The sequence below is a fragment of the Mesoplodon densirostris genome, chromosome 2 (genome assembly GCF_025265405.1).
Source record: "Mesoplodon densirostris isolate mMesDen1 chromosome 2, mMesDen1 primary haplotype, whole genome shotgun sequence".
Taxonomy (NCBI): domain Eukaryota; kingdom Metazoa; phylum Chordata; class Mammalia; order Artiodactyla; family Ziphiidae; genus Mesoplodon; species Mesoplodon densirostris.
In genome coordinates, this window is record NC_082662.1 from 102,337,084 (window position 1) to 102,354,319 (window position 17,236).

The window sequence follows — 17,236 nt, forward strand, 5'->3', positions numbered from 1 at the left end:
CCCGATACAGCCATTTGCTAACAGAAAACCTTAAAAGAAGGGAACATTAACACAGAATAAAGGCCAAATAAAAATCATCTAAAATTTTGAAAGGTAATACCACACATACTTAATATTTGAATTTTTCACTCCTGAAATGAAAATTTAAAGCACACAAAGTATCAATTGCATTATCTGATGGTCTTGATTTTTGTTTGGTAACAAATATTCAGACATAGAAAAAATATATTTCATTTTGCATTGACATTCATAAAATTGTTGAGTATGTCCAAAAGCATCTTCAAATTGGGTGTTAGCCATTGGTCATTCATATAAGCTTGTTTTCATTTTTTTGTTGTTGTTCACGACCCACTATTCTTTTTTTTTATCATCTTTATTGGAGTATAATTGCTTTACAATAGTATGTTAGTTTCTGCTGTATAACAAAGTGGATCAGCTATACATATACATATATCCCCATATCTCCTCCCTTTTGCTTCTGCTTCCCACCCTTCCTATCCCACCCCTCTAGGTAGACACAAAGCACCGAGCTGATCTCCCTGTGCTATGTGGCTGCTTCCCACTAGCTATCTATTTTACATATGGTAGTGTATATATGTCCATGCCACTCTCTCACTTTGTCCCAGCTTACCCTTCTTCCTCTCCATGCCCTCATGTCCATTCTCTACATCTTCATCTTTATTCCTGTCCTGCCCCTATGTTCCTCAGAACCATTTTTTTTTTTTTAGATTCCATATATATGTGTTAGCATACGGTATTTGTTTTTCTCTTTCTGACTTACTTCACTCTGTATGACAGTCTCTAGGTCCATCCACCTCACTACAAATATCTCAATTTTGTTTCCTTTTATGGCTGAGTAATATTCCATTGTATATATGTGCCACATCTTTATCCATTCATCTGTCCATGGACATTTAGCTTCTTTATCCATTCATCTGTCGATGGGCATTTAGGTTGCTTCCATGTCCTGGCTATTGTAAATAGAGCTGCAATGAACATTATGGTACATGACTCTTTTTGAATTATGGTTTTCTCCGGGTATATACCCAGTAGTGGGATTGCTGGGTCGTATGGTAGTTCTATTTTTAGTTTTCTAAGGAACCTCCATACTCTTCTCCATAGAGGCTGTATCAATTTACATTCCCACCAACAGTGTGAGAGGGTTCTCTTTTCTCCGCACCCTCTCCAGAATTTATTGTTTGTAGACTTTTTGATGATGGCCATTCTGACTGGTGTGGGATGATACCTCACTGTAGTTTTGATGTGCATTTCTCTAATGATTAGTGATGTTGATCATCCTTTCATGTGTTTGTTGGCAATCTGTATATCTTCTTTGGAGAAATGTCTATTTAGGTCTTCTGCCCATTTTTGGATCGGGTTGTTTTTTTTTTTTGATATTGAGCTGCATGAGCTGCTTGTATATTTTGGAGATTAATCCTTTGTCAGTTGCTTCATTTGCAAATATTTTCTCCCATTCTTAGGGTTGTCTTTTTGTCTTGTTTATGGTTTCCTTTGCTGTGCAAAAGCTTTTGAGTTTCATTAGGTCCATTTGTTTATTTTTGTTTTTATTTCTATTTCTCTAGGATTGTTTCCTTTTTTAATGATGAGAATATTTTGCTTTCTTGCCCTGATTTTGTTTTTGCCATTGAAATCTATATTGCTTTTACTTCAGATTTTAGACCAGTTTCTGATTTCAGGTTGAAGTGTTCTGCAACAACATTCACTTCTTGCATTTCTTCTCTTAAAGTATTTACAAAGCACTGAAACTCACAGCTAATAACAAATGGTGAAAAATGCAGGAGAACTTTGTTGGATAGTGTTCAGGTAACATTCAGATCTCCCAACCAATGTTAAAAACATTACGTAGAATCATATAGCGAAACTGCCAATTTAAGGCCTTATCTAGCCTTCAAAACTTGTAATATTTTTGTAACATTTTGGAACAGGATTTATATAAAGTATAAATATATATAAACTTATTAACATTATATTTGCAAGAACAACCCACCATTAGCAGCAGAGCCCTGACCACACACTTGCTGCATGGGAACAGCTGCAGGTAAGACTGACTGAGTAGATTGTGACTGCTGCTCTCCTCCAGGCTTCTGCCCTAGTCCCTGAAAATGTCAGCTTTAACATTTGATTCTACTTTTCAGTGTTTCCTGCTCTTACTTTCCGTCGAAACCAGTAACATCTCTATCTCAAATTATTATGCTTTAATTCTCACAGCAGAACCATAGTACCTTTTGTTCCCTCATTTTCCCCATCAACTGATTTTTCTTGGGATTTAGAAAAAGCAGACTTGCCGAGAAGCTCCAGAAAGGAATTCCTACATGGAAACTATAATGTAAATCAACTATAGCTCTCATATATTGTTGGTGGGAATGCAAAGTAGTGCATCTACTTTGGGGCTTTTTCTTATAAAGTTAAACATACACTTATCATATGACCCAGCAATTCTACTCCTAGGTATTAAACCTAACATAAATTTAAATATAAATCTACCCAAAGACTTTGTAAATGTACAGCAGCTTTATTTATAGTACTGTCTTAAATCTGGAAACAACCCAAATGTCCACTAATGGTGAATGCATAATCAAATTTTGGTATATATATATAGTGGAATACACCTCAGTGATAAAAGGATATTTAACAACAAACTGGATGAATCTCAAAAGTGTCATACAGAATGAAAGAAGCCAGATACAAACCACTACTGAAATCAAATTAATGTATGATTTCATTTATATGAGATTCTATTAAAGGCAAAACTATAGTGACGACAGGTCAGTGGCTGCCACAGGGTGGGAGACTGCAAAAGGGCACAAGGAGACTTTTGGGGGCAGTGGTTCCCAAAATTCATAGAATTGTACTGTTAGAATTAGTGACTTTTATTATAGATAAATTATATCATGATAAAGTGGCCAAATAAACTCCCCCAATTATATTCTTTTATATTATCAACAATTAGAAAATGAAAATTTACAAAAAGGTACCATGTATGTAGCATAAAAATATTTGAAATACCTAGAAATTAATCTAAATAAGTATAAAGTGTAAAGATCTCTATAAGGTCAAATTAAGGGACATTAAGGAAGATCTAAATATATTGAGAGACATTTCTTGTTCATGGATTAAAGACTCAATGTGGTGAAGATATCAGGTCTCCTCAAATTGATTAATAGATTCCATAAAAATTCCAGCATTTTTAGCCTGATTCCAGAAGTTATATAGAAAGGCTATGAATAGAAGAAACAAGGTAAGTGGAATTGCTGTGCTATATCTCAAGATTTATCGTGGCAGTATAATAATTACAACACTGTGATAATGGTGCAGGAATGGTCAGTAGATAAATGGGATGTAGTAGAAAGCCCAGTGATAGACACCCAGTCTTATATGGGTGTTTCTATATAAGATTCCCATGACAGAGTGCCATGGCTGATCAGGGAGGAATATAATTGACTTTTCAATAAATCTTGTTGAACAACATTTGGAAAGAAAAAGAAATTGAACTACTACCTCCCATCAAGTCCAAAAAAAAAAATGTTTTAGTACATTAAAGTACTAGATGTGAAAAGCAAGGCTGTAATGCTTTTCAAAAAGAATATGGAATATCTCCATGGCCTTGGAAAGGATTTCTTCAACAAGACACAAAAACCATTAGCTATAAAGGAAAGGACTGATAAATTTGACTACATTAAAATGAAAAACTTCTGTCATCAAAGGACCATTTATAAAAAAAAAAGTGAAAAGAAATCACAGAGTGGGAGAAGATACTGCCTATTCTGCAACATTTGTTTCAATAATGCAGGTAAGTTCATATGTGATTGGTAAGTAGGTAGGAGAATGATGTCAACTGAACCGAGGTAATATTGGTTCTTATTTCATTTGCCCCAGCTAATGTTTTGTATCATGAAGTAAACACAGAATATACAAACATAGCTGAATGTTGTTTCTACTATGTATGATGCCTATTCACCTCAATTTTGCCTCTTTTCTCAATTTGAACTTGTGCTTTATCTTAAAATTGTTGATTGCACCTTTTGCCTTATCTTCGTTATTCAGTAGCCTCAACCCTCCATGTACCCCTTTCTGCCAAGCTACCTTTTCCTTTCATTTCTTTTTTTCCTTATTGTTTTTAAAGACAAAGTATTTTATTTACCCTAGTATTTTTTATTAGGAATATAACATATCTTTTAAACTGTACTAATATTTTTCATTGGGATTGTTACTGATTTTACCAAGTGCTCTGTTTACAAAATTGCAGTAAGTTTTCAGAGATCAACCCTATCCTATTTTCTCCATAATCTTCTCTTATTTTTGGTGCATATTTTGCAGACAGCACTATCTGAAGAAAGCATGTTTCACATTTTAGCAGAAATACCTCATCTGCAACACATATACCTGACAAAAGGTACAATGCTTCAATATTGACACAATTATTTCACATTTTAACCTCTCTACAGTTGGAATACATCTTACAATACATGAAATCTTTCAATTATAATTGCCAGTTTTTTTTTTTTTATTTTTTAGGGATAAAATAATGATGCATTTTAGAAGCTGTTGATTACTTAGATTTGATGAAGTAATGTAGTATCCAGAATGTAAAGAACTACAATTTTAAAAAGGCAGGCAACCCAGCAGAGAAATGGCAAAAGACTTGAACAGCCACTTCACAACAGAAGAAATCTCTGTGGCTAGTAAATATATGAAAAAGAATGTTTAATCTCATAAGGCAGCTGCACATTAAATACAGAGATGCCTTTACATACTTAGCACGTCAGCAGAAGTTTAAAAACCTGGTAACAAGTATTGATGTGGACACAAAAGGATGCATATGATATGATTCCCTTCATATGAAGTTACAAAACAGGTAACACTAAGCTGTGTTGCTCAGAAATGCATTACTTAGTTGGTAAAAACATTTTTAAAAGGAAAGGAAATCATCATCACAAATGTCAAGATGGTGGTTACCTTGGGGGTGGAGGGAGGGAGAAATTTATGATTGGAGGAACACAAAGGGGCTTTTGGCACCCTGATAATGTTCTGTTTCTTCACCTGGATGAGTTTGCTTTATTATTAGTTGTTAAACTTTATACATATATATGTTTTATGTACTTTTCTGTATATTTCAGAATAAAGCAAAAAGGAGGGAGGGATCAGTTATATCAAAGGTTGTTGATTGGCCAAGGAACTTGAGGACTGAGACTTGACCATTGGGTTAAGCAAAGTGGAGACTGCTGATGCACATAACAAATTGTCTCTGTGGGAGTGGTTGGGGCAGTGATCTGATTGGAATGGGCCCACGAGAGAATGAGAGGAGAGGAATTGGAGACTAAGTAAGCAGGAGGAATTTTTATGTAAAAAGGAGAAACATAGTGTTGACTGGAGGGTATGTACAAAGCTTTACATTAAACATATAGAGTATCAGGAGAATAGAAAGGTAAATTTTCTGGAATGCTGATGGCAATGTGGTAGGGTAGGGGAAGGTAGAGAATTTTTTATGTGTATGAGAGTACATGTTTTGAGGGGGAAGAAGTGAAAATGTATAATACATTTGTAAAAAGAATGAACATTAAAGCTACTTTGTGAGTCCTGGAAATATATATGTTGGAATCACCCATAACATTTTATGTCTGTTAATGGAAAGAATCATGAACACCATCTTGCTCAATGCCACGTTGCAGAAAGAGAACAAAGCCCAGAGGGATTAAGTGCTTGCTCGAAATTGTACCATTAATAGTCATCCCAGACTAAAATGCAGAGTTGCTCCTGCCCCTCGGGTCAGTGCTTTTTAAAATAGTATTATCTATAATATGGTTTGCTCTTAAATTGGGTTTTATGTAGTCATTATGTTTTATAGTAGAGTTTAGATAATATTTAAATTAGCCTTTGCTGCATAACAGACTACCCTAGAACTTAATGGCTTAAAATAACCATCATGTATTATTTCTCATGATTTCATGAGTTCACTGAGCTCAGCTGGGCCCACTCATGTGGCTGCAGTCACTGGCGGCTCAGCTGGGGTTGGAAGGGCTAAGCTGGCCTCACTGACATGTCTGGGGCCTTGGTGCTGTTTGTTGGTTGGGGCTCTCTCTCATCATTCAGTAGTCTCGCCTGGACATCTGTACATGGTGGTGGGACTATTCCAAGGAGGCAAAGATGGAAATCTAGACTCCTGAACTTGCACAACATCACATTAAATTATTGAAAGCAAACTATAGTCCAGTCCAGATACAAGAGGTGAGGCAACAGGCCCCACCTCTTGATGGGAGGAGGTGCAAAATATGTGGCCATGTTTTTCCATCTATCACAGCTGCTAATCATAAATTTAATTGCTGAATTTATTTTCTAAGTTAACTTTTACTTAATATGGAACTAAAAGCTGTTGATTTGGGGAATCTAACAATGTAATTTTAGTCAGTATATGAGAAACAAAAATTTGATAATGAAAAAATGTTAAGAAAAAGGGAAGTTATGTTTTCCTAATTAATTTCATATCCTGTGTGATGTAAGACAAAGAAATGCTCATTTTTATAAAAAGCTGGGTAAAAATAAGCGGGAAAAATTCATTGATTACAGTCTTTGTTGCTTAGAATGTTGGCTTCATCATTATTTTCTGAGATCGTCACCATTAATATTTTATCATCATCATTGTGGATTTTTTTCACATGTTACAAAATGTAATAGAATGTAATGCTCCTAAAAAGTAAAAACAATTAATAGTTTCCCATGAATTAATTTATAATAATGATAGCATATTGCCAGGCACTGTGCTAATTACATTTGTAAAATTTCACTTAATTTATTTGACAACTCTCTGTATTGAGTACCTACTGTGGTTCTTACATGGTGCCAAGACTTGGGGCTATTGCTCTGAACAAAGTAGACGTGGTCCCTGCATATTGCCATACCCTAGATGGGAATCAAGGAAGTTTCTCTAAAGAAGCTTTCTAAGCCAGGACCTGAAGGATGAGTAGGAGTTAGCTGAGGTAAGAGAGAAAGGGAATAGGAAGTCTTCCAAGGAAAAGAATGGCTTGGACAAAGGCCTTGGAGTTAAGCGAGTGCGAGGAAGATTAAAAGAATTGGGGGGGGGGGGGAATCTATTATGGCTAAAGCCTAGAATGTGAAAGGCGTGAGGCAAGAAAGAAGCTGAAGAGGTAGAGTCTGGATTTTATGCCAGGATCATGGGAACCATTGATGGGTTTAGAGGTTTTTCGCTCAAGATTGTTTTAGAAAAGTCACTGGCTGCAGTTTGGGTAAGGGGTGTAGCCAGGGAGAAGAAAGGGCTGACACTGGGAGGCCAACAATACAGGCCATAGATAATGATATGAATTGAGTGTGGATAATGATATGAATTAAGTGAGTGTGAGAATGAAGACAAGTATATAAATCCTACAGGTATTTAGGAGATGGAATCAACCAAATTTGGTGATAGGATGTAGAGCAGAGGGAAGAACCCAAGGTGACTGACAGGTTTCTGGCTTGGAGTGCTATTAACAAATAGGGAGCATAAATAGAGGAATAGGCTTGGGAAGTCATCCTTGGCAGGACAATATCCTAACCCTATTTCCAGGCTAAGTACCTGGATCCCTTTTTTGTATTCTCTAGTATTTGAAATATTTCCAATATCAGTTCAAAAAAATATTGATTCTTGTTCAGTGAAATTCAGTAAGATATAGCAATGCTGCCATAACCTGAATTTATATCTTGGATCTGAAAGAAACATTTTACTTTGGCATTAATTCCTTAATAGATAGAAATTTAGTGCTCTGTTGCTGTAGTGAATTTCATTAAGCAATTTACTGCTTAATGTTTTGAAATTACTTGAAGAGAATAATGGCTAAGAAGCAATATGTGAATTCCTATCTTAAGCCCTAAGCCCTTTATTCATTAGTCTAAAATAATTTCATAATTAATACTTGTTCAAGTTTTTAAAATGGAGCTCAGTAAGAGTTTTTAAAAGTTGTTTTTCTTTTTTTATTGTCCTTTACAACTCTAGTAAGGAGAATGTTAGTTTACATTTATGCTAAGGAAGTAAAAATATGTAAGGTAGCTACATGAAAATGAAACCTATCCTTGGTGGACTTATCTCTCCTTCAAATGTTAAGTAATAATAATTGAGATTTAAAAGAAGAATTAACTGTTGTGTCTTGGAAAGTTAAGCTTTCTTGGACATTAACATTTTAATCTTTGTAATTTTGAATTTCATAGCCATGTGTAGATTTTATTAAAGTATATTTACTCATCCTACATTATTTATTGTCCTACTTTCACCTAGGAATGTTAATTTGCCTAAAATTCTCTGATCATCACTCTAGAAGATACAATATATTCAGTAGTCTGTTTCCCATGTGTTCTCTGTAAACTGAATTTTCTATTATTCTCAATGTTTTATAAGTTTAAAAGCACTTTACAACCTATTTTTTTCTTGTTGTTTTTTTTTTTTTTTTCCTTAGGCACTACAAGGGCCCCCAGGGATGGGGAAGTACCAGGGGTGGACTATAATTTCATTTCTGTTGAACAGTTCAAAGCACTGGAAGAGAGTGGAGCATTATTAGAAAGTGGAACGTATGATGGTATGTCCTCAAATATTGACAACAGCAACCCAGAAAACTATCTGATTAAGTGGAATTATTTCAGAGGGAATTTGGTCAGTAAAATACTATTTTTTTTAAGTTTTTCTATCAGTCTTTGGGAGATTTTTCTTTTGATTAGGCTATTTGTAATTTACTAATTAAAATGGGATTAAACAATAAGCAAACACATTCTATATTATAAAGTTGATTGTGAACAATATACTAAAATCATTCAAACTGGCCAGTATGCATACTTCACAGTAATTCACATTCATCATATGAACTCAGCAAGTATTTGTGAGTTCTATTTGTGGTTGGAAATAAAAATACTGTACAATTTAAAAAATCTATTTATACCTTGCCTCTCTTGGAGAAAAGAGAATATAGATTTGAGGAGGAAAATAACAAAGACAGAAAAATTGGTTTTCTTTTCATAACTCTTTACTCACTTGATTTTAGGAAGTACTGATTTAAGATCAATTTCAACTTTTAAATGATTCTTTGTTAGATCTTTTTTTTTTCTTTATCTAACACTCTTCACTGGCAAGCTTATGTACTCCCATAGCACCCTGTACTTTTCCATCATTGCTTTATCAGCTATTATAATTGCCTTTTTCACAAGCTCTGTGAAAGCAGATATCATGTCTTTCTTACTCAATATTATATTCAGTGCCTAGAGATGGTGTTTAATAAGTATCTAACCATGAATTCAGCATATCCAAATATGCATTTGTGCTCTATCCAAAAGAATAATTTCTCTCTTTAGCTGTACCAAGAGCTCAAAACAGGGGAGTCTTCATTTACTTCTTTCTTTTTCTCACAGTTTTCATCTAGTGTGTTACCAAATCTAGTCATTTCTTCCTTTGTAGCAGCTTTCGCACTGCCCTTCTTTTTTTGTGTGTGTGTGATTTACAATGTTTTGTTAGTTTCAGGTGTACTTTTTTTTTTAACATCTTTATTGGAGTATAATCGCTTTACAATGGTGTGTTAGTTTCTGCTTTATAACAAAGTGAATCAGTTATACATATACATATGTTCCCATATCTCTTCCCTCTTGCGTCTCCCTCCCTCCCACCCTCCCTATCCCACCCCTCTAGGTGGTCACAAACCACCGAGCTGATCTCCCTGTGCTATGCGGCTGCTTCCCACTAGCTATCTGTTTTACATTTGGTAGTGTATATGTGTCCATGCCACTCTCACTTTGTCCCAGCTTACCCTTCCCCCTCCCCATATCCTCAAGTCCATTCTCTAGTAGGTCTGTGTCTTTATTCCCATCTTACCCCCAGGTCCTTCATGACCTTTTTTTTTTTTTCCTTAGATTCCATATATATGTGTTAGCATAACGGTATTTGTTTTTCTCTTTCTGACTTAACTTCACTCTGTATGACAGACTCTAGGTCCATCCACCTCACTACAAATATCTCAATTTCGTTTCTTTTTATGTCTGAGTAATATTCCATTGTATATGTGTGCCACATCTTCTTTATCCATTCATCCAATGATGGACACTTAGGTTGCTTCCAAGTCCTGGCTATTGTAAATAGAGCTGCAGTGAACATTTTGGTACATGACTCTTTTTGAATTATGGTTTTCTCAGGTATATGCCCAGTAGTGGGATTGCTGGGTCGTATGGTAATTCTACTTATAGTTTTTTGAGGAAGCTCCCTACTGTTCTCCATAGTGGCTGTATCAATTTACATTCCCACCAACAGTGCAAGAGTGTTCCCTTTTCTCCACACCCTCTTCAGGATTTATGGTTTCTAGATTTTTTGATGATGGCCATTCTGACCGGTGTGAGATGATACCTCATTATAGTTTTGATTTGCATTTCTCTAATAATTAGTGATGTTGAGCTTTCTTTCATGTGTTTGTTGATAATCTGTATATCTTCTTTGGAGAAATGTCTATTTAGGTCTTCTGCCCATTTTTGGATTGGGTTGTTTGTGTTTTTGTTATTGAGCTGCATGAGCTGCTTGTAAATTTTGGAGATTAATCCTTTGTCAGTTGCTTCATTTGCAAATATTTTCTCCCATTCTGAGGGTTGTCTTTTTGTCTTGTTTATGGTTTCCTTTGCTGTGCAAAAGCTTTAAAGTTTCATTAGGTCCCATTTGTTTATTTTTGTTTAATTTCCATTCCTCTAGGAGGTGGGTCAAAAAGGATCTTGCTGTGATTTATGTCATAGAGTGTTCTGCCTATGTTTTCCTCTAAGAGTTTGATAGTTTCTGGCCTTACATTTAGGTCTTTAATCCATTTTGAGGTTTTTTTTGTGTATGGTGTTGAGGAGTGTTCTAATTTCATTCTTTTACATGTACCTGTCCAGTTTTCCCAGCACCACTTATTAAAGGGGCTGTCTTTTTTCCACTGTATATTCTTGCCTCCTTTATCAAAGATAAGGTGACCATATGTGCGTGGGTTTATCTCTGGGCTTTCTATCCTGTTCCATTGATCTATATTTCTGTTTTTGTTCCACTACCATACTGTCTTGATTACTGTAGCTTTGTTGTATAGTCTGAAGTCAGGGAGCCTGATTCCTCCAACTCTATTTTTTGTTCTCAAGATTGCTTTGGCAATTCGGGGTCTTTTGTGTTTCCATACAAATTGTGAAATTTTTTTGTTCTAGTTCTGTGAAAAATGCCAGTGGTAGTTTGATAGGGATTGCATTGAATCTGTATATTGCTTTGGGAAGTATAGTCATTTTCACAATGTTGATTCTTCCAATCCAAGAACATGGTATATCTCTCCATCTATTTGTATCATCTTTAATTTCTTTCATCAGTGTCTTATAATTTTCTGCTTACAGGTCTTCTGTCTCTTTAGGTAGGTTTATTCCTAGGTATTTTATTCTTTTTGTTGCAATGGTAAATGGGAGTGTTTTCTTGATTTCACTTTCAGATTTTTCATCATTAGTGTATAGGAATGCCAGAGATTTCTGTACATTAATTTTGTATCCTGCTACTTTACCAAATTCATTGATTAGCTCTAGTAGTTTTCTGGTAACATCTTTAGGATTCTCTATGTAGAGTATCATGTCATCTGCAAACAGTGACAGCTTTACTTCTTCTTTTCCGATTTGGATTCCTTTTGTTTCTTTTTCTTCTCTGATTGCTGTGGCTAAAACTTCCAAAATTATATTGAATAAGAGTTGTGAGAGTGGGCAACCTTGTCTTGTTCCTGCTCTTAGTGGAAATGGTTTCAGTTTTTCACCATAGAGGATGATGTTGGCTGTGGGTTTGTCATATATGGCCTTTATTATGTTGAGGAAAGTTCCCTCTATGCCTACTTTCTGCAGGGTTTTTATCATAAATGGGTGTTGAATTTTGTTGAAAGCTTTCTCTGCATCTATTGAAATGATCATATGGTTTTTCTTCAATTTGTTAACATGGTGTATCACGTTGATTGATTTGCGTATATTGAAGAATCCTTGCATTCCTGGGATAAACTCCACTTGATCATGGTGTATGATCCTTTTAATTTGCTGCTGGATTCTGTTTGCTAGTATTTTGTTGAGGATTTTTGCATCTATGTTCATCAGTGATATTGGCCTGTAGTTTTCTACTGCCTTTCTTTTAACTTTCATCACCTCATTGTAGGCTCACTGGACTAGCTCTTGCTGCCTATCGCAGTTGATCTCATTTGTTCCAGTCTCTTCCCTCTCACCAGTCCCCCCTGCTTGTTGCTACAATGCTAGTCCTCCTCAAGTGCAGTTTTGGTCATGTCTCTCTCCTTCAGAATCTTTAATGATTTCCTTTTGCCTGCTAAGTTTGACCCAGCCACCCTTTCTGGGCTTAGCTCCCATGACTCATTCATTCATTTATTAATTTATTTGATCCTTCTTTCATACTATTTGCCAAGCACTATCAGAGGGGCTAGAGATGCTGTGCTGAGCAATATTGAAATGATACTGCCTTCATAAATCCTATATCTTAGTGGGAAGGCAGTCAGAAAACAAACAAAATAACCAAATTGAGATGTTATGAAGGAAACAAAAACAAGGCATTTAACGGAAATAATAGGAATATCTTATTTAGATAAGATGGCCAGTGGAGACTTCTCAGAGGAAATGACAGCTGCTTATTTTTTATTTTTATGCAAATAGCCTGCTCTCATTCACCTCCCTCTTACAGGCAACCATTCTGATGTGTTTAATGTATATGTTTTTGTTTGCATGTGTTCTTACAAAATGTATATTGTGTCTTGTGTACATGTATTTATTATTTACGTCTGGGCCATGTTCTAAATGTATCTCATTAGTTATTAACTGTTTTCACTTATTACTGTGTTTTTTAGATTCATCCATGTTGCTGTACTGTATTTGCATGTAATTCATTGTTTTTTAACTGCTGCACAGTACTCCATGTTGTGAATCCACTACTTAACGATTCTCCTAGTGATGGACTTCCAGATTGCCTGTAGCTCCTCATCACCACAGATAAATCTGCAACATCCTCACACACATCTTCTTACAGACCTGTGTGAGAATGTCTGTGGAATATGTATCCAATTGTTGGGTTATAAGGTATACCTATAGTTAATGTGATGAAGTAGCTTTGGGTAGATCTGCAGTCTCTATTCCCATCAGCAGTGCCATAGGGATCTGGTTCTGTAGCAGATGTAGTAATGATTCCACGTACTCCTCAACACTTGGCATCATCCAGCTGTATAATTTTGCCAATCTGATGGTTGTAGAAGTGGTATCTCATTTTAATTTTAGTTTCTCTGATAGTCAGAGAGTTTGAGCATCTTTCCATATGCTTGTTAGTTTTCTTGGACTAATGCAAATTGTCTATTCATTTGCTTTGTCCATTTTTTAAAAGTGGGATCTCAATCACATTCCAGTTTGTAGACATTCCTTAGTTATTTAGATATTAATCCCTTATTGGATATAGATATTTTCTCCCATTCTGTCACCTAATAACCTTGTCCTGTGTTTCTTCATTAAACAGAAATCCTTAACTTTTGTCTATCAGATTTATCACGGTTTTCCTTATGATTTATGCTTTGAAGTTTCGTTTAAGAAGTCGTTCTCTGCCCTTAGATCACAAAGATATTCCTCTACATTTGCTTCTGTTAAGAACATGAACACTCATCCACCATTTCACACCCATAAGATTGACAGAAATTTTAAAGTCTGATAATTGTGGGAAATGGAAACCCCCATACACAGCTGGCGAGAGTATATAATGATACAATCCCTTTGGAGAGCATTTTGGCAATAGCTAGTAAATTCAGAGATGCACCTGACTCTGACCTAGCAGTTCCCTTTCTGGATGCCTACTATAGAAAAACCCTTGTCAATGTACATATGCAGACATGTACCCGAATAGTCATTATAGTGTCATTTGAAACAATAAGGGAATGCAACCAACTCTCTTTTAGTAGAGGAATTAATAAAATACATTTTAATTTGTTCATAAAAATGGACTATTATATAACAGGTGACTAGAATCTACATGTATCAACAGGAATAAGTCTTAGAAATACAGTTGTATAAAAAGAAGATTGCAAAAGGATATGGACAGTATACTGTCTAGAAAAAAAGATATGAAATGTCATAAACACTCCATGAAGCTTTTATTAAAGCAATAGTGTTTATATGTTATGTATGCATATACATATGTCCTAGATGTACATAATATGCAGGGAAATGACATATACCAACATAAGGATAACTCAGGAAGAAAGTGGGAAGAACAGAGACAGGAAATTAGGGCTTTAATTATATATGTGACTGTATATGTGTGTCATTAAAGAGGGGAAAAGGGGAGACCTGAAAGGAATCTGGCAAAAGTTAGTATCTGGGGATGTGTAAATAAATAAGTAAGTAAGTTTCTAATACTATTCTAACACTATTGTATATGATTTTATATAGGTTTAAAATATGTAATGGTTGACTGTTCTATTGTAAAAATGAAAACCCTTCAGAAAAGAAAAAAGAGAAAAAGAAAAATCTCCAAAACAGCTTCAAAAAGATGAAAAACTTTTTCTGTGAATAACTATAGTCAAGGTTCACAAACCTTGTAATTCTATACCTTCCAGTATCTGAAATCTTGATATTTACCAACAATTCAAGAAAAATAGATCCAATTTACTTATAAGCAATGCTAGTTTTCTTTTTTAATCTAAGCCAATAATTTTTTTAAAATAAGGAAACTGCCAGAATTTATTGTGAAGTTCTAAGTCCTCATCAGTGATTATGGATATAGCAATCACAATATCCTGAATTTCTCTAATTTTCACCCTAGAGTCAGATAATAATTACTAAGAATACATGGTAAAATGTGTTTCTAGTGTTTCCTGTAAAACTAACATCCTTAGAAAAACTGAAGAAAAAAAAAGTAAAAGTGGACTTTTAACTTTTTCATGGTACATCCAAATTTCTTGGATGATTATTGGACATCATGCAGGAAAAAGTGAGATCCTAGAGCATCCTATTCCCCAAGCAAACCTGTGTTTGGAGCATTTCTGCGCCCTCTGTCCCAGAGAAATGTGAACTGGCTTTTTCATTGGTCCTTGCTTTACTGATGGGCCAGAAAGTTTGCTGATATCCTCTTAGTCTGTTTTAGTATGAAGCTTTCCATCCATCTGCATGACAGGAGTAACTCCATTTCAAACGTGGATTTGGAAGCAAGGGAGTAGTTGAGTGGGGAGAGGCAAGATGTGGTTGAAAAGTATTATTATTTTGATTCCATTATCTTGAGTATTTTAATGACAATTACCTCCCAAAGTCAAATTTCCAAAGTATTTATCTTAATACTTTCCCCCTCAAAGCAAGCACGACTTAAGGTAAACCATGTTATTTGTAGATTTGCCTCACTGATGTGGTGAACAACCTATGTTGTTGTTGTTGTTTTCTTCATCTTGGAAAAATAATCCATTATATACCCCATTAATTTACTGTATATGAATGAGCACCTTAATTACCTCCTTAGGAGCCAAGGAATTTGGAGATTTTTTTAAAAATAAAAGAAGAAGATGATGAGTATTTTATTCCCTGTCCATGTTATCTTTCTATAACATCAGCATAGTGGTTGATATAAGGTCAAAACTAGCAGGAGCCACAAACTTTTAATGTAGCTAGACCCACTGAACATATTCCATCGTACGTGGCTGCCTATTGGGGACTACATGGAAAACTGAGCAGATATTCAGTTGTTTTCATTCTATTCTGGGACATTCATTTTTACTGCAAAAATTACTGATTTACAAGACAACATATTAAAGTATTTCTTGTTTTCCTGAGAGTAAGCCAATATTGAGTTATGCTAATAAATTCTCTATTTGTTCAGTAAATTGCCAGATAAAATAATATAATTAAAATGCTCAGAAAAACTTAAAAAAAAATTACTTTTATGGGGCTTCCCTGGTGATGCAGTGGTTGAGAGTCCGCCTGCCGATGCAGGGGACACGGGTTTGTGCCCCGGTCCGGGAGGATCCCACATGCTGCGGAGCGGCTGGGCCCGTAAGCCATGGCCGCTGGGCCTGTGTGTCCGGAGCCTGTGCTCCGTAACGGGAGGGGCCACAACAGTGAGAGGCCCGCGTACCACAAAAAAAAAAAAAAAAAAAAATTACTTTTACATAAACAGCCTACATTTCAGGACAGACTGGTTGGTTCTTAGCTTTATTCTTTGCCTGCATGTTTCCTTATTTTACCAAAATGGTTCAATATGTTACATATTAGAACAAAATTATTTGAATTAGTTTTCTCCTCCTTTACTCCCACTTTTTATGCCAATTAGTCTTACACAAGAGCATTGATGCATTTAAATTCAGAAATTAGGCCCTAATATAGAACTCATGCAAAGCAAGCTCTGTAGGAATAACTAACGTACATACGTAAAGTCAACTTCCCGGCCTTAGTACAGATGGTCTTAAAGTGTTAGATAATGTTAGATAGTATATAGTGTTAGGGCACTTGAGAAATAAGTTCTTCCTGGTCTTTCTACCTCCTCCTCTCCCAAGAAAAAGTGCTTTGGCCTCCTTTTGGCTAACGGTGGGTATTCAAAAACTTCCGTATAAGATAACAGGTCAGAGACATACACTAGATCATTTTGTTCTGACTCTCAATTCAGCATTCAGCACTTTCAGCAGCTGTTATTTTGTCCACTTCAGGAAACTTCTATGGAACTCCCAAGCCTCCAGCAGAACCCAGCCCTTTCCAGCCAGATCCAGTTGATCAGGTCCTCTTTGATAATGAGTTTGACACAGAATCCCAAAGAAAACGAACTACATCTGTCAGCAAGATGGAAAGAATGGACAGTTCTCTTCCTGAAGAGGAAGAAGATGAAGATAAGGAAGCTGTTAACGGTAGTGGAAATGCAGGTTCGTCAATAGATGAACAACTTCTGGCTGATCCTCAAGGTTGACTTTAATATGACACTGAATTGGAAGTAGTAAAATTTTCCACAAAGCACATGCAGAGAAAATGATGGGATTCTCAGGGGTTTTTTGTAAGGTTTTGCGTGAAACAGTGTATCTCTGTTGACTGACTTGTAAGCTGAAGTGAGTTGCTCCAAGTGGCAATTTTGATAAAATCAATTATAAACTATCATTAGTATTGGTAATAATACAATGTGCCATTACCCTGCTGCCTAAAAGATTTGAGATTCATTTCTGGTGCTTGAATATGGGAATCTTGTTGGCCTAAGTCCTACTTT

The 17,236-nt window shown here is 35.6% G+C and overlaps 1 protein-coding gene across 4 annotated transcripts in view; it reads left to right on the forward strand.

Moving 5' to 3' along the window:
* MAGI3 (membrane associated guanylate kinase, WW and PDZ domain containing 3) overlaps positions 1-17,236 on the forward strand; it is a 260,129-nt gene that overhangs the window by 160,752 nt on the left and 82,141 nt on the right. For all 4 annotated transcript variants that reach the window (XM_060090287.1, XM_060090288.1, XM_060090289.1 and 1 more), the window contains exons 3-4: positions 8,463-8,582; positions 16,692-16,901. In XM_060090287.1, coding sequence (XP_059946270.1) covers positions 8,463-8,582; positions 16,692-16,901 — 330 coding nt within the window. The remainder of the gene's footprint in view (positions 1-8,462; positions 8,583-16,691; positions 16,902-17,236) is intronic.